This window comes from Mauremys mutica, chromosome 1, assembly GCF_020497125.1.
Source record: "Mauremys mutica isolate MM-2020 ecotype Southern chromosome 1, ASM2049712v1, whole genome shotgun sequence".
NCBI classification, from domain to species: Eukaryota; Metazoa; Chordata; order Testudines; family Geoemydidae; genus Mauremys; species Mauremys mutica.
In genome coordinates, this window is record NC_059072.1 from 324,988,157 (window position 1) to 325,006,843 (window position 18,687).

General features: G+C 40.6%; 1 protein-coding gene across 7 annotated transcripts in view; it reads right to left on the reverse strand.

Annotated features, from left to right (window-relative positions):
* Nucleotides 1-18,687, reverse strand: part of ZMYM2 (zinc finger MYM-type containing 2) — a 179,442-nt gene that overhangs the window by 133,173 nt on the left and 27,582 nt on the right. For 4 of the 7 annotated variants that reach the window (XM_045017919.1, XM_045017873.1, XM_045017900.1 and 1 more), the window contains exons 3-4: nucleotides 6,353-6,434; nucleotides 4,132-4,988 (exon numbers count right to left, since the gene is read on the reverse strand). In XM_045017919.1, coding sequence (XP_044873854.1) covers nucleotides 4,132-4,978 — 847 coding nt within the window. In that variant the 5' untranslated portion in view covers nucleotides 4,979-4,988; nucleotides 6,353-6,434. Of the gene's footprint in view, nucleotides 1-600; nucleotides 724-1,664; nucleotides 1,874-4,131; nucleotides 4,989-6,322; nucleotides 6,435-18,687 lie in introns of those variants that run through there. The other 3 variants (XR_006579650.1, XM_045017911.1, XM_045017881.1) reach the window with 3 other exon arrangements.

Consider the following 18,687-nt stretch of genomic DNA (forward strand, 5'->3'; position numbering starts at 1 on the left):
AGTGTGCTGCACAATTCTTGGATAAAAGTTTCAAGGACTCTAAAATTTATTCTATAAATACCCAAGGAGTCCAATGTTCTTGTTTGGAAATCCAGGTTACTGTTTGAGATTGCATGTTTGCCTGCCCTGTTGTCTGTCATGACAGCTGCCATGGACGTCCTATTTCCCAGGCATGCAAGATGCATTAAATGTAAGTTGACTATTAGAAAGCTTCAATTAACAAAGTGGAAGGGTTATGGGGAGGACAGGAGAAGCAGCGCAAAAACATTCTTTCTGACCTGGCAGACCATTTAAAAAAAAAAAAAATTAAAGAATATGCCCCACACTGACAAATCTAGATATGTTACCACAGTACTTACAGTTTAAGGAACTCATGCAAATGTAGGCTCCATTTTTTGTCAACTACCTTAGACTGACAGATACATTTCTAGAAAATACCTCAATCAGCCAGAATATTGACACACTCCCTTTTCTCATGTGTGTTTGGAATGGGAGTCCACACTGGTTCCATTCCATCCAGAACAAGAAAGCACATGCCCAGAAAGATTCCTGTATATGCGACTATACCATCAACATTACTTAACTGATGCTTCATGGGCCCTATGGTTTGCACACTTCGTTTTTGGTTGAGACTCCAACTTGCCACTCAAACCTCCTAGCCCCTTCCACGAGGCCTTGAGAGTCCCTTCACACCTTAAAATTTCAAGTGGACTTCCCTCCTTTCTGCAGGGGAAATACCATAAAATGTAGAAACAGTAAGTGTTTAATCTTAAAATGGGACTTCTTGCTTTTTCCTCTTTTTTCTTTCATTCTTTATTCCACTCTTTTCTCCCTCATATTTGCACTCCATTCACTTTATCCTTCTCTGCCAACTCTCTTCACATCCTTGAGTCTCACCGCTTTTTCCTCCTTCATCATTCCTTGTATCCCACCACCTTCCTTCCCTTCTTCAAAACCATTCCTAAAGCCTGATCTCAGCACAAAAAAAGGTGTCTCCCCTTCTTTGGTTCGTTCCCATGTTGTCACCAAGTCTCCATTTCTTCAAGTTGCTCTCCTCCCCTCCCCAACATCCTCTTTTACAGTCTTCCTTCTGTAATGCCCTCCTGGAGTGACAAGCTTTATGGGTGCTCAGACTGATACTGCTAGAGCTTATGGCTCTCAAGCATTCTTTTTTAAAGGCTGCTCCCCAGAGACAATAGACTTACTTCAAGTCTTAAGACCACCCTGCTTTAGAGTTACAATGGACTTAATACAACAATGGGTTGGACATAAGATTTGCAAAACTACGGCAGTAGCTGGAAACAATATCCTTTGTGCCAAGTTTTCAGTTATGGTGAAAGTCAGGAGCAGCAATCACTAGGGGAGATGGTAATATCCGAGAGCATGTAAGATTCTTCTATCCACTGCTTCCACCCTATCCCTGCACCACAGGATGTTGGGGAACACATCCTTGGTAGCTATACTTAAGATTGAAATGCTTCATAGTATACAGATTTCTGATCAGGCAGGTCTAGCTTGGCAGATAAAATGCTGACAAGTATTCACTGGAGGGTCATTCCAAAAGCACAAAAAAAAAAGGTTATGAAAAGGAGAGCGGAAACAAGTTACCCAGAAAATGTTTCCCCTACTTTTGTAAATAAAACCTATAAGAGATCCACACCTACCGTGTTTCAGTTGCTTCTCCTGTACAAGTAGTTTCCACTACAGCTCTCTTCTCTCTCCCCCCTCCTTCCTCCTCTCGTTTCTTCTTCTTTTGCTCCTGCTCTCACTTGTCTTGTTCCTTTTTTCGCTTGCTCTGTCTCTCCCCCTTTTTATCTGTGGTAGTCCATTCTGCTCCCGCTTCTCCCTATTTTTGTTTGCCCTTCACTGTGCTCTTTTCATGTGTGAGGACCACAAGCGTAGAAAAGACCTTTTTTATTCCCTCCAGAAGACAAGCAACATTTGGAAAGTGCAACAGATACAGACTTTCGCAACACGCTCTCAGCTCCCACCCCATTCTGCAACAACCTTCCTTCTTCCTTCCCATAGTTGGCCCTCTTCACTGAATCCCAAAGAAACCTTGTCTCCTCTCTTCCCCATTAATCCACGCTGCCAGAACTCACTCTACTTCACGCTGCTAGTGTACCAGTTTCCATGTTTTTCAGATTTTCAGTATGCACCTGACCTGTCAATCAAACTAGCAGACATGCAAAAAGCCTTCTGGGCCAGCAGTAAAAGGAGGAATTTTCTGGTGCCTTGGTCAAAAGCGTGCACTGGTTTTGAAAGGCATACAAAAGGCATTATTTTGCATTAACAGGTACCAGAAGTTCCCATGTCTTCTACTTGTAATGTCACAAAAAACAATGCATTTTCATGTCTTTAGCGTATCAAGTATCACCAGCAAATTTCACAAAAATGGGAATGCATTCTTCAAAAATGAAGTTAAAACTTGAGGTGAACGTCCAAGCTATCTAGAGACTCAACACAAAACAAACTCTTCAGTTTTGAGTTTTGCTTTTTTGTTACAATAGATATGACTGATTCATAAGAATGGACAGTGCCATCAGCAAACTACAGAACTTGTCAAGTTGACATGAATTTTGCAAGTTAGTCAGGAAACATAGCATTTCCTTTGCTCTTATTTTGAGAGAAGTATTTAGTTTTATATTAATACTGCTGCAGTACTCTATAAAATGTACTAATACTCTCTGAAAAGTAAGTTTTGGTAATACATGGACTAGAGAACTCTGCTATCAAGATACTTGTTGAGATCTAGATAAAGGCTACCAATGTATCTGAGAATTATAAAATTAACATACTGGCAAATTGTGCTAGGTTCTAATACATCTGGATTCCAACTGAATGTTTTAGATCACCTTTTAAATGTTCCCAACTAGTCTCCGAAGTTATTACCTGCATAGGGAAATGAGGGGCATTCATACCTTTGCTACTGGCTTCATTTGAGATGGTTTTCTACAAGGTTAATTTAATAGGGCAGCAGTGCACTGACACTGAGAGAACTTCATCTTCATAATTTAAGATTAAAGCTTCAGTATTTACCATAGAAAATCATAGAATCATAGATTATTAGGGTTGGAAGGGACCTCAGGAGATCATCTAGTCCAACCCCCTGCTCAAAGCAGGACCAATTCCCAAATCCCTAAATGGCCCCCTCAAGGATTGAACTCACAACCCTGGGTTTAGCAGGCCAATGCTCAAACCACTGAGCTATCCCTCCCCACCACGTTTTAGGTGAAAGCTTAAATTCTGCAGAATGTGAATGCTAGAAAACTGCAGTTAAAATGGGACAGTTGCGCTTCTAGTGGAATTTGTTATTAGCTAAGTAAGGTTTACTGCTATTCCTGCTGTCCTAAACAAAAACAAGTTACCCCAACAGCATATAGCATATAAGTTTTAGCACCGGTAGCGCAAAAAGATAACACACATAACTATTAATACTTAATACCTAGAAGCCACAAGCAGGTTAGGACCTCAAATGTACCAGACATAAACAAAAATTACATACTTCACAGTGCTTAAATTTAAAATGCCAGCTGCTACTATGATGATTTGATTAATATTCTAGGGTCTCTCACTTAATCCTTTTGCATATCAAATACTATTAAAAGAGCACGGACAACAAAAACCTGTATATTAACACTTTTCCACTTTGAGGGAAAATGGCTTTGATGCATAATACTAGCCACAGAACTTCAGAAACAGAAGTCTGGCTCAAATACTAAGTCCATGAACAAATGTGCACTAATTATCTAGGTGCACACATGCCACCTTGACTGCACACTGGGTTCCATGCATCCCAAATCAGTTACACATAAAAATGTGCATTGTGTTTTTGAACAATTAGATAGTTATACACAAAGTATTAATTATTGGGGTTGGGGTGGTGGGAATTCAGTTTGTTTGCTAGTTGCTAATGCAAGACAAGTTTACTTATGTATACACTTAATCTCATTGATTGAGATGACATTAGAAAAGCAACTTTTTTTTTTAAGTATGAAGTTAAGAGTGTATGTGTGCATGTGTGTATTTTAGTAGCTCTGTACTGTATATATTTAAACACATTAATATTTTGGACTGTTCACATTTTACACATTTTATAAGCTTAGCAAAATATTTAAAGGTATGACTTACCTGGACTGTGATGAGTCACAGATTCTCCATTTTGAAACACATCTCCAGCCACATTCATTCTACCAGGATTGAAAGGTCCTACACCAGTCTTGGTCTGTGAAGTTAAAGATGGGGTGTATGTTTGTATATTAACACCAAAATTACTTGACTGCAGTCCGTTAGACACATCTCCCAAGTTGGTATTCTGCAGTGATGTTACATGTGTAATCATTAAGTTCATGTCACGCCCTTCAGTATTTTCTAAATGACCATCATTCACAGAGCTCATACCTGTTTCTAATGTGGTAACATTAGCAATCTGAATTTCAGAGTCTGGTTCTGTGGTTATACCACTATTACCTATTCCTGCATTTACCTTACTTCTTGAAAAACTGGAAGCTGAGAATTCCATATCGCTGGATCTATTTTTACACTCTGGAAGTCTTCGCTCATTAAAACTGGAAGCATTCTTCTCTTGTCCTTGATTTGTTTCAATATCTTCTTCATCATCAATAATAATAGTCTCGCTTATACTTCCCTTTTGAGAACTTAAGTCTTTTGAAGGAGGAAGCATTTTGGAATCATTTCCCTGAAGCTCATCGCTTTTTGATGAAATAAATGCGATGCTTCTCTGATCTGATATCAGTGATGTAGAAGTCTGTGGAGGTTGTATAGGTTCAATAAAAACAACATCATCATCATCTTCTATAGATGAATTTTGGAACTTATTAGTTCTAGAAACTAGAGTATTAGGCGGCCCTCCAAAAGAATTTCCTATATTTGCAAGACCAGTTGCCATGGCAGTAGTTCCTAGTAAACCAGAAGTATGTTCAGACAGTTCTAATCCTCCCAGAGAACTTCTGTCCATTCCAGATAAGCTGTTTTGTAAGTAAAAGAGAAACAAAAGTAATTTAAGTACAAGATTTAACTTCTTTAAATACCAAGTATTCCATAACATTTAAAAAGTCGTCTACTTATTTTCTCTTACCTAGATCTTAATGACAGCTCAAGATTTCTATCTGCCTTCTCTTTTAGAAGAACTTTTACTCATTATGCTACCTAACACCACTCCCACATCATAACATGCTAGTAAGAACGGAGGTCCATTACCAGTTTCACAGAACTTTTGCCAATAGAACAGCTATGTGCTGTTAAGTTTAGCAAGATACATGTTGGAAACATCAACAGAATTTAGCACAATTGTCACCTTTTTGTTGCCATTTACTACTTAGGCTTAATTTCCTATCCCTATACCCCACACCTCTTTTGTACGCACAATAGGTCAAATAGCATTGCCTCTGCTCAACTGCAAGGCAAGATCGAGAGCACAGATATTTAAAGTTGTCCATTTTTATTCCTTTTAAAATGGCATGAAGACATCTCAACAGCAAATGCACAAATTACGTGCCTAGTAAAGGACTTGCTTTGCATGGACTCATGCTCACAAGGTGTAGGCTAACCAAGACTACTTCACAGTCTGAATTAGAAAGCATAACCCCCATCACAGGATCCCAGACCAGTTGAAGAGTGATGGGGGAAGGAAATGAGGGTAAGAGCCTTGGAATAGCTGGATGCTAAAGGAAGAAAGGAAAAAACTGACTCTGTCAACCTTCAACTCTGACCACTGCAAGGGAGCAGTGAAAGGAGGCTCATTTGAGATCCTAGCTCCTTCTCTAATATTCTTTAACAAGTTGTAGGAAGTGAATCTCTTATCTCCTCTCTTCTCAACATCAGATGCTGCTGCAGGTTCCTTCATCCACTACTCATCTTACACATGGCATTTTGTTTTCAGCTGGTCTTTTTGTGGTTTTGGGGAGGCTGCTGGGTTTATTCTTGTGGATACTGGCATGAGTACAATTGTATTTATAATACACCAAAAGAAACTTTAGCCCTGGATATTTGCTTTTATTTATTATAAAAGACTAAATATATAATCAAGGGCCAATGGAAAGGACATAATAGAAACAGAGCTCACAGCAGCTGTTGGTAAATGAAGTGCATTGGTGCTACTGCAGGCACTGGGAAGACTTTCAAGATAACTGCATAATAGTATACTCAAACACATACCTGAATTTGCACGTGTGATACCATTAAATCTTTGTATACTTTATGACAGAAGATTATTCAAGGCTGGAAAAATGTCTTTGTGGATTTCTGCAAGTAACCTTTTAAAAAAAAAAAGGGGTGGGGAGTATTCTTCCCCAATACTCACCCATCCAGAAATCCACTGCAGCCTGTTTACCTTAGTAAGTTGATCCCAAGTGCTCCAGTATAGGGTCTATTCCTCTTATACCAATTAACTTGATGCCTTTGGTTGAAATGTCCTGAAATAGAGATAAAAATAAACTCTCATGATCCTAACATATATAACAGGTTCTTTTCTCCCCCACCCCCCACTGCTGCCCAAAGTCTTACCAACCAGGATAACAAGTCTGTTTCCTTCGCACCGGCAGAGAGAGTTTAGAAAGACTTTTTTTTAAAAGTGATGTCATCCTTCTGAATAAGAGGTGCTGTCTAGCTCATAGTACTTAGAATTATTTGTTCTCTGGGTGGGTAATGCACTATTACGTAACAGTTCAATCATATACTACTAACAAAACGCACTAATATCAGCTTAGTTGTTCCTGGATGATAGATAAAATTGATTACGCTATTAGATTGTCCTAGGCAAAAATTGGGAACTGAAGCTGTCATCTCTCCCAGAAGGTACACATTCCAGATTTTACACTAGGCACAGTTTGTAATTGGAGAGCATTTTAGTTGATACTATACAAATACACGGACATGTTTATTAAAAGCAGGTGGTACCGGGCAAATTAGATGAAACAATAGTTAAGAATAAAATTGTCAGACACACAGAAAAACATAAACTGTTGAGCAATAGTCAACATGGTTTCTGTAAAGGGAAACCGTGTCTTACTAATCTATTAGAGTTCTTTGAAGGGGTCAACAAACATGTGGACAAGGGGGATCCAGTGGACATAGTGTACTTAGATTTCCAGAAAGCCTTTGACAAGGTCCCTCACCAAAGACTCTTACGTAAATTAAGCTGTCATGGGATAAAAGGGAAGGTCCTTTCATGGATTGAGAACTGGTTAAAAGACAGGGAACAAGGGGTAGGAATTAATGGTAAATTCTTAGAATAGGTCAGAATGGAGAAGGGTAACTAGTGGTGTTCCCCAAGGGTCAGTCCTAGGACCAATCCTATTCAACTTATTCATAAATGATCTGGAGAAAGGGGTAAAAAGTGAGGTGGCAAAGTTTGCAGATGATACTAAAACTGCTCAAGATAGTTAAGACCAAAGCAGACTGTGAAGAACTTCAAAAAGATCTCACAAAACTAAGTGATTGGGCAACAAAATGGCAAATGAAATTTAATGTGGATAAATGTAAAGTGATGCACATTGGAAAAAAATAACCCCAGCTATACATACAATATGATGGGGGCAAATTTAGCTACAACGAGTCAGGAAAAAGATTTTGGAGTCATCATGGATAGTTCTCTGACGATGTCCACGCAGTGTCAGAGGCGGTCAAAAAAAGCAAACAGGATGTTAGGAATCATTAAAAAGGTGATAGAGAATAAGACTGAGAATATATTATTGCCTTTATATAAATCCATGGTACACCCACATCTCAAATACTGCATACATCTCAAAAAAGATATACTGGCACTAGAAAAGGTTCAGAAAAGGGCAACTAAAATGATTAGGGGTTTGGAGAGGGTCCCATATGAGGAAAGATTAAAGAGGCTAGGACTCTTCAGCTTGGAAAAGAGGAGACTAAGGGGGGGGATATGATAGAGGTATATAAAATCATGAGTGATGTGGAGAAAGTGGATAAGGAAAAGTTATTTACTTATTCCCATAATACAAGAACTAGGGGTCACAAATATAAATTAATAGGCAGCAGGTTTAAAAAAAAATAAAAAGAAGTTCTTCACACAGCACACAGTCAACTTGTGGAACTCCTTACCTGAGGAGGTTGTGAAGGCTAGGACGACAACAGCGTTTAAAAGAGAACTGGATAAATTCATGGTGGTTAAGTCCATAATTGGCTATTAGCCAGGATGGGTAAGGAATGGTGTTCCCTAGCCTCTGTTTGTCAGAGGATGGAGATTGATGGCAGGAGAGAGATCACTTGATCATTGCCTGTTAGGTTCACTCCCTCTGGGGCACCAGGCACTGGCCACTGTCGGTAGACAGGATACTGGGCTAGATGGTCCTTTGGTCTGACCCGGTACGGCCGTTCTTATTTTAAGCAAAGGGTACTAAGATTCAAGCAGCTCTCAGGGCAAGTCTACATCTAAAAAGCTGCAGTGGCTGCTGAAGCACTTTAATGAAGATGCTACTACACGGACAGGTGAGCTTCTCCCATTAGCATAGTCAATCCACTTCCACGAGAAGTGGTAGCTACATCGACTGGAGAAACTCTCCAATCGAAAAAGCGCTGTCTACACGAGGGTTAGGTCAGTACAGCTGCATTGCTCAAGGGATGTGGATTTTTCAATGCTAGGAAGAGGTTTATAAATTGTAGGGAGATCCTGCCAACTGTTATACAGTCAATATTCTATTCCTTCAATTTCAGTGCATCATCTTAAACAGATGTTTACCAATGTTTATCAATTAAAATCAAATCCTCCCAAGCCTACACATGTGTAGGTACATAAACTGCAATAACGTCAATGAAGTTTTATCCACTTACCCCAGGTCTGAACTTTGGCTTTTGACTACAAGATTGTTACAGATGATACTTCCCTTGGCCAACTTAGGGTCTGTTAAGTCATTTCGCTATATTAGTCAGGCTTGAAACCAGGTGGTCCACTAATCACATAAACACTTTAATCCCCTTAATTCAACTTCCTCTCATTTCTTTCTAACCAATGACATTCATTTCTTATGCATCTTCATTGTCTGACCCTTCTTGAATTTCACTCTCTCAAAAAGTTAGCCCATTTTAGAGTTTTACTGTATGATGCTGTCAAGGAACATTTTCCAGTTTAACAGCATGATGTATAACATTTCTTATTACTTATAAACAACTTCAAAGAGGAGGAACTGAAGTGCACTTACACCCCATTGATTGTAAGATTGCCCCTTGTATGTATTGAAAGGCTATGTTTGGATTTTCTTCTTATTTTAAACACAAGAATATTAACATTTTATTTTAGAAGAATTGCCAAACTTTGTAGAAACGAAATCAGTCATGTTCTGGACCTACCAATCTCAGCGAATCAAAGTTACTGGATGTGAAAAAGTTCTTTAAGAAAAGCATGGTGAAACAGCATTCAATGCCAAAGCCGACATTGTCCAAAGAATTAATTTTTAGGTATTTTCTTGTGGAAGAGAAGAGGAGAAATGGATCAGCTCAGAAAGGTACTAATACCACAGGGAGTCCCAGGTGCTCATACAGTCTATTCATAAAGTTGGGTCCATTCTGGATCTGGCATTTAGGCTGAGGGTAAAACTCAGTGTTATGAAGATACTTAGGTGGCTTCAAGCTACAGCGTGACTTGCCACTACTGATTGAGATTTAACAGTTTTTGTAAGTGGGAAGCACGTGCTTGTAATTCTTAAAGAATTTATTGAGGCCCCTACTCAAGAAAATATTTTTCCAGAGATTATCATTGGTTGGTTTCTTAATTTCCCTTATCCTGTCCAATTGGGGTTTAAGCACATGTATGGGCTAGAAACAGCTTTGGTAGCATTAGTTGAAGATTTTCCTCCTTGAAATGGATGAACCTAGAACATCTATGCTCACTGGATCAGTCAGCAGCTTTTGAAATCATTGACTATGAGGTTCCACTAACTTACCTATTGACCTGGCAGGCATGAATTCTGTTTGGAGTGGTCCCATCTTTGAGAGATCAGAAAGTTACAATTCCACATCACTACCTTCTACTCTGAGGCTTCTCTCCTATGAAGGAGATAGGTGTCTGTACTGTCAGTCCCGCCTGACCAACATGCAGATGAGGCCCTTGGAAGAGTTAGTGAGGAGATATGGGCTGTGATGTGATCATTATGTTAAACATCACCCTGTAGTTGGAAGAAATTATACGGGGGCTCCTGACAGAGCATGCAATCAACATTTCAACTACAGGCAAGAACGTAGGTGTATTATTAGATAGAGGATGTAGCCATGAGCACTGTTCAAACAGACCATAGATTATATATGCCCTATCACCTTGATATCAAAACTGCAAGAATGCAGCTAACTTGAACCACTTAAACTATACCTATTCAGAAAAGGGAAGTCCACTCATTAAATGGAGTATTACATCAAAGCTCTAGGACACAGATAGGCAACCTATGGCACGGGTACCGAAGGCGGCACGCGAGCTGACTTTCAGTGGCACTCACACTGCCCGGGTCCTGGCCACCAGTCTGGGGGGCTCTGCATTTTAATTTAGTTTTAAATGAAGCTTCTTAAACATTTTAAAAGCCTTTTTTTACTTTTCATACAACAATAGTTTAGTTATATATTATAAACTTATAGAAAGAGACCTTCTAAAAATGTTAAAATGCATTACTGACACGCGAAAATTTAAATTAGAGTGAATAAATGAAGATTCGGCACACCACTTCTGAAAGGTTGCCGACCCCTGCTCTAGGATCTACACTGACCGACAAAAGGTTTCTGGGTGAAATTTAGGGCATTACTTTTAACCTATCCACAGAGTGGAACAATTTAAATCACCTTTTTATTTTTATTTTTTTAAAGCATTTATTTAAACTAGATTTTGTAAAACTAATTTGAAATAAACAATTTTAACTTTAGATTAAAATTGATGAATTGCTTTTTTTTTTTTTTTTTTTTTTGTTACACAAAATTCCACTGTCACAACCTGCCCCGGTCCCTCTCTCTGCACATACACCAGTCTTGTGAGTAAACACAACCAATGGATCCCACATGCTTTTAAGTCATCTGAGCCTCCTCCACCCCCACAGACCAAGCCATGACTAGTCACCTTTCCTAGGAGTATGGAACAGCTTCCATGTGAGGAGAGATTAATAAGACCAGGACTTTTCAGCTTGGAAAAGAGATGACTAAAAAGGGATATGATAGAGGTCTATAAAATTGTGAATGGTGTGGAGAAAATCATAGAATCATAGGAATGGAAGAGACCTCAAGAGGTCATCTAGTCCAGTCCCATTCATTCATGGCAGGACTAAGTGTTATCTAGACCAGGGGTCCCCAACCCCCGGTCCGCGGCCCGGTACTGGTCCGCGGCCTCTTAGAAACCGGGCCGCGAACCGACCCAGTGGAGCTTCCGCAGGCATGCCTGCGGGAGGTCCAGCTGAGCCGCGGGATGAGCGCTCCCTCCGCAGTCGTGCCTGCGGGAGGTCCGCTGCTCCCGGGGCTCAGCTGGAGCTTCCGCAGGCACACCTGCGGAAGCTCCACTGGAGCCGGTGGACCTCCCGCAGGTGTGCCTGCGGAAGCTCCAGCTGAGCCCCGGGAGCAGCGGACCTCCCGCAGGCACGACTGCGGAGGGAGCGCTCGTCCCGCGGCTCAGCTGGACCTCCCGCAGGCACGCCTGCGGAGGGTCCGGCAAACGAAACCGGTCCCTGGACCTAAAAAGGTTGGGGACCCCTGATCTAGACCATTCTGAGAGGTGTTTGTCTAACCTGCTCTTAAAAAGCTCCAATAATGGAGATTCCACAACCTCCCTAGGCAATTTATTCCAGTACTTGATTACCCTGACAGTTAGGAAGTTTTTACTAATATCCAACCTAAACCTCCCTTGCTGCAATTTAAGCTCATTGCTTCTTGTCCTATCCTCAGAGGTTAAGAACAACAATTCTTGTACTTTCTCCTTCTTACAACCTTTTATGTACTTGAAAACTTATGTCCTCTCTCAGTCTTCTCTTTTCCAGACTAAACAAACTAAATTTTGTCAATCTTCCCTCAAAGGTCATGTTTTCTAGATCTTTAATCATTTTTGTCGCTCTTCTCTGGACTCTCTCCAATTTGTCCACATCTTTACTGGACACAATACTATGGTTGAGGCCTAATCAGCGCGGAGTAGAGCAGAAGATTTACTTCTCATGTCTTGCTTACAACACTCCTGCTTCTACCTCCCAAAATGATATTCACTTTTTTTGCAGCAGTGTTACGCTGTTGACTTATATTTAGCTTGTGGTCCACTATGAACCCCAGATCCCTTTCTGCAGTGCTCCTTCCTAGGCATTCATTTCCCATTTTGTATGTGTGCAACAACTGATTGTTCTTTCCTAAATGTATTTGTCCTTATTGAATTTCATCCTATTTACTTCAGACCATTTCTCCAGTTTGTCCAGATCATTTGGAATTTTAATCCTATCCTCCAAAGCACTTGCAACTCCAGCTTGGTATCGTCCACAAACTCTGGAAACAGTTTTCCAACCAGTTTTGCACCCACTTTTTAGTAGCTGCATCTAGGTTGTATTTCCCTATTTTGTTTATGAGGCCATGCGGGACAGTATCAAAAGCTTTACTAAAGTCAAGATATACCATGTCTACCACTTCCTCCCTATCCACAAGGCTTGTTACTCTGTTAAAGAAAGCTATCAGGTTGGTTTGACGCGATTTGTTCTTGACAAATCCATGCTGTTACTTATCACATTATCTTCTAGATGTTTGCAAATTGATTGCCTAAGAATTTGCTCCATTATCTTTCCCAGTACAGAAGTTAAGCTGACTGGTCTGTAATTCCCCGGGTTGTCTTTATTTCCCATTTTTATAGAGGGGCACTATATTTGTCCTTTTCCAGTCTTCTGGAATCTCTCCCGTCTTCCATGACTTTTCAAAGATAATCGCTAATGGCTCAAATACCTCCTCAGTCAGCTCGTGGAATATTCTAGGATGCATTTAATCAGGCCCTGGTAACCTGAAGATATCTAATTTGCTTAAGTACTTTTTAAACTTGTTCTATTCCTATGAAAATGAATAAAGAAATTTTATTTACTCCTTCATGTAGCACAAGAACCAGGTGTCATCTAATGAAATTAATAGGCAGCAGGTTTAAAACAAACGGAAGTATTTTTTCATGCAACACACAGTCAACCTGCAGAACTCCTTGCCAGAGGATGCTGTGAAGGCCAAGACTATAACAGGGTTCAAAAAAGTACTAGATAAACTCATGGAAAATAGGTTAATCAATGGCTATTAACCAGGATGGTCAGGGATGCAACACTATGCTCTGAGTGTCCCTAGCCTCTGTTGGCCAGAAGCTGGGATTGTCATCCACTCTGGGGATGGTTCACTCAATGACTGCCTGTTCCCTCTGAAGCCCCTGGCACTGGCCACTGTCAGAAGACAGGATACTAGACTAGACGGATCACTGGTCTGATGCAGTATGGCCATTCTCATGTTCTAGCTCTGGGTCTTCTCAGGCTAGTTCCCAGGTGCATACCTCTAACCTCAAAAGACCTCAGTGCCCCTTTCTTGGGACTTTGGGCTTTGTAGCCCTGCTGCCTTACACACCAGAACCAGTGCCTCAACTCTTCCAAATGCTAATACATGTGTCACCAGCTGCTTCTAAAGGGATACCTCAATGTCACCTCACTGTGGGTGCTCTGATCTTCTCCATTAACCCCTTCAGGGACAACATGGCAGGCAATCAAAGAATACAGACTTCACAAAGGAATTTCTTAACCACAGGCATTTTACTCTTAACAGCACTACAGGGTTACGGTCTTTGAAAAACAAAATCTCAAATGCAGCCCACCACTTTTCTCTGATCTCATTCTTTCTATAACTGCTGGATTTGGTCAGCATTCTTCAGCTACCCGGCCCTTCCTGCCACCTCTCTCTTTGGCCTTGTCTTCCCACAGATGTCTGTGAACATTACCCCTTAAATATAATCTTTGATCCACTTTGGCCATATGCCCAGTCTGAGGAACTCCAGCCCTTTCCCGCAGCCAAGCTTCTGTGTAGAATGTTCATTGTTCTTGTATATGGGCCAGTAACTCAGAGACAGAGTTGATAGACTGCTCTGTGCCAGCTTCCCAAATAGTAATTCAACTAGGTGTCGAGCCTCTACTACAAAATAGATACTCTAATCCACGGGTTCTCAACCTTCATTGCAGCACAACACCCTTCTGACAACAAAAATTACTACAGGACCCCAGGAGGGGGGACCAAAGCCTAAGCCCACCCAAGTCTCACCATCCGGGGAGAGGGAGGGGGCGCAAAGCCCCACCTCCTCAGGCTGGGGGGCCAAAGCCAAAAGCCCAAGGGCTTCAGCCCCAGGCAGGGGGCCTGTAACCTGAGCCCTGCCGCCCAGGGCTGAAGCAAATCTGAGCCAGCCCTGGTGACCCCATTACAATGGGGTTGCGACCCACATTTTGAGAACCGCTGCTCTAATCCACAAGTAAGGTTACAATATATTATCAAGGTTACCCTCCAAAATGAAGATTACAGTACAAAGTGGAGCCTCTAAAAAGAAAAAGGTGTTCTCACAACAAAACGGAGTTCAGAATTTGACACAGACATTCCCAATGTGTCAAACGTTAAATAGTAGGATATTTGAAATTCACAAAACTGTTATAGGCAAAAAACACAAAATATTGAAACTTAAGAACATAAGAACGGCCATACCGGAACAGACCAAAGGCCCATCTAGCCCAGTATCCTGTCTTCCCACAGTGGTCAATGCCAGCTGCTTCAGAGGGAATGAACAGAACAGGTAATCATCCAGTGATCCATCCCGTCGCCCATTCCCAGCCTCTGGCAAACAGAGGTTAGGGACACCATCCCTGTCCACCCTGGCTAATAGCCACTGATGGGCCTATCCTCCATTAACTTATCTAGTTCTTTTTTGAACCCTGTTATGGTCTTGGCCTTCACAACATCCTCTGGCAAGGAGTTCAACAGGTTGACTGTGCGTTGTATGAAAAAAAACCTTCCTTTTGTTTGTTTTAAGCCTGCTGCTTATTTATTTCATTTGATGACCCCTAGTTTTTGTGTTAGAAGGAGTAAATAACACTTCCTTATTTACTTTCCCCACACCAGTAATGATTTTATAGACCTCTATCGTATCTCCCTCCCCCAAGTCATCTCTTTTCCAAGCTGAAAAGTCCCAAGCTTTTTAATCTCTCCTCCTACAGAAGATGTTCCATACCATTAATAGTTTTTGATGCCCTTCTCTGTACTTATTCCAACTCTAAGGTATCTTTTTTTGAGATGGGACGACCAGAACGTCACGAAATATTCAAGGTGTGGGCGTACCATGGATTTATATAGAGGCAATATGATATTTTCTAGCCCTTTCCTAATGGTTCCTAACATTCTGCTAGCTTTTTTGACTGCCGCTGCACATTGAGCAGATGTTTTCAGAGAACTATCCACAATGACTCCAAGATCTCTTTCTTGAGTGGTAACAGCTAATTTAGACCCCATCATTTTATATGTATAGTTGGGATTATGTTTTCCAATATGCATTACTTTGCATTTATCAACATTAAATTTCATCTGCCATTTTGTTGCCCAGTCACCCAGTTTTGAGAGATCCTTTTGTAGCTCTTCGCAATCTACCTGAGACTTAACCATCTTGAGTAGTTTTGTATCATCTGCAAATTTTGCCTCCTCACTGTTTACCCCTTTTTCCAGATCATTTATGAACATGTTGAATAGGACTGGACCCAATACAGACCTTTGAGGGACACCACTATTTACCTCTCTCAATTCTGAAAACTGACCATTTATTCCTACCTTTTGTTTCCTATCTTTTAACCAGTTACCAATCTATGAGAGGACCTTCCCTCTTATCCCATGATAGCTTACTTTGCTTAAGAGCCTTTAGTGAAGGACCTTGTCAAAGGCCTTCTGAAAATCTAAGTACACTATATCCACTATATCCATCCCCCTTGTCCACATGCTTGTTGACCCCCTCAAAGAATTCTAGTAGATTTGTCAGGCATGATTTCCCTTTACAAAAAAAATGTTGACTCTTCCCCAACAAATTATGTTCACCTATGTGTCTGACAATTTTGTTCTTTACTATCATTTCAAGCAGTTTGCTCGGTACTGAAGTCAGGCTTTCCAGTTTGTAATTGCTGGGATAATTCTGGAGCCCTTTTTAAAAGTTGTCATCACAGCATAGCCGGGGTGCAGGGGTACTCCCTGCGCTGCAGACATGCCCCGGCTAGCAGAGGGGAAGGGGAGGGAGTGGGGGGGAGAGAGAGAGAAGGGGGGCAGCCAGGGCTTCAGCAGGGCGCTTGCCACGCGGCCCCGACCACCGTGCTGCCTGCCGGGAGGGCTCTGCGCCGCTCCGGTCGGCAGGGATGGAAGGACGCAGAGAGGGAGGGATAGCTCAGTGGTTTGAGCATTGGCCTGCTAAACCCAGGGTTGTGAGTTCAATCCTTAAGGGGGCCATTTGGGGATTGGTCCTGCTTTGAGCAGGGGGTTGGACTAAATGATCTCCTGAGGTCCCTTCCAACCGTAATAATCTATGATTAGCTACCCTCCAGCCATTTGGTACAGAAACTGATTTAAATGATAGGTTACAGATTACAGTTAGTAGTTCCATTTGGAGTTCCTTCAGACCTCTTGGGTGAATACCATCTGGTCCTGGTGACTTATTACTGTTAAATTTATCCATTTGTTCCAAAACCTACTCTAATGACACCTCAATCTGGGACTATTCCTCAGATTTGTCACCTAAAAAGAATGTCTCAGGTTTGGGAATCTCCTTCACATTTTCAGCCATGAAGACCAATGCAATGAATTCATTTAGTTCAGGGGTAGGCAACCTATGGCACACGTGCCGAAGGCAGCACGCGAACTGATTTTCAGTGGCACTCACACTGCCCGGGTCCTGGTCACCAGTCCGGTGGGCTCTGCATTTTAATTTAATTTTAAATGAAGCTTCTTAAACATTTTAAAAACCTTATTTACTTTACATACAAGAATTTAGTTATATATTACAGACTTATAGAAAGAGACCTTCTAAAAATGTTAAAAGGTATTACTAGCACGCGAAACCTTAAATTAGAATGAATAAATAAAGATTCGGCACAGCACTTCTGAAAGGTTGCCGGCCCCTGATTTAGTTTCTCCGCAATGGCCTTATCGTCCTTGAGTGCTCTTTTAAGCAACTGTCTGTAATAGGCTATCTTGATTATCACTACAAAAGTTTTTTCTCTTAATTAGCCTCTTAGAGTTGGTAGGAAAACTCCCACCTTTTCATGTGCTCTGTATGTGTATATATATATCTCCTTACTATATGAGCCATTCTATGCATCCGATGAAGTGGGCTGTAGCCCACAAAAGCTTATGCTCAAATAAATGTGTTAGTCTCTAAGGTGCCACAAGTACTCCTGTTCTTTTAGCAACTGTGTAACTTTAGCCACATGAATAGCCCTATTGACTTCAATGGAACTATTCATATAAAATTAAGCATATGCATCATAAGTGTTTGCACCACCAGGTATAAAATTTTATTTTTATTCTAAAAAGTGTTAGTGGCATAAAATGTTTTACATTTCAAATCAAAATTGCTTCAGAATTAACGAGTGTTATTCATACTTACCATACACAGAAGTTAATTTTTTAAACAAAAAGGCCAAAACTTTCAACAAAAAAAGATGCCTAAGGTGCTTAAGTATGGATTTAGGAGCCTATAGGTATGGTTTTCAAAAGCAAGACTCATTGACTTCAAACTGCAAACATTGATGAAGGCAAAGAATTTCAACTTTCTTAACTTGTGGAAGTTCAATATACTGAAAGATGGTGCTGAATGCAAGTATAGCATGGACAGGATATTAATGAAACACTGCTGTGCATGTTGAAAAAGAAACCCATTGTAAGTGTGAAACTTCTTGGGAAAAATGTTCTCTATGCAAAATCCTAAATTCTACTAACAGTTGGGAAATTAAACAAAAGTAGAAAATACTCACTTTAGCAATTCAAGACTATAAAATAAAAACACAGGAAAGAACTAGAGACATGCAAATAAAAATATCTGAGTTTAAAAACCAGATTTAGAAAATTGAGTCATTTTTCTCCGTCCTGCCTATCTATTTGTAAATGGCATGGATCTTTCTTCATGCAGTACTACCACAGTTGAGTCTAATAGAGGTGCTTCAGCCCCCTTCTTTATAAACAAGATGGAAAGCCATTCGCTGCAAGAAGACCTTGATTTTGGAATTTGCTCCCATACCTGATAAGTTTGGACGTGCTGCAAAGCTCATCTTTTCCCTAGGCTTTTACGGAGGGAAATGGATTGAAATAATGTATTAAGTTAGGGACTTATTTTATGTTAATATATACAATATACATCCAGAGCATATGATGGACACATAGGTTGTCATATGTCAAAATAAATTTAAAAAAAAACTCAATAGCAAAAATATAGAGAAGCTGCAGAACAGCAAAACAAACGGGTAGGCCTATGCAATGAAAATACTTCAAAGCAATTCTATCAATCAGGTTTCAATTTGATTCAAAAGATAAACTACTTAAAAAAGCAAAAAGTGATGCCCACTGGGAAGCTAAGTAAAGAGACTATGAACTTCACTGTATTCTAAATATCTTGATGCCTTTGCAGACTGCCTGTAGTATGCACAATGAAAGTTGTCTTTATTGCACTTCTAATGT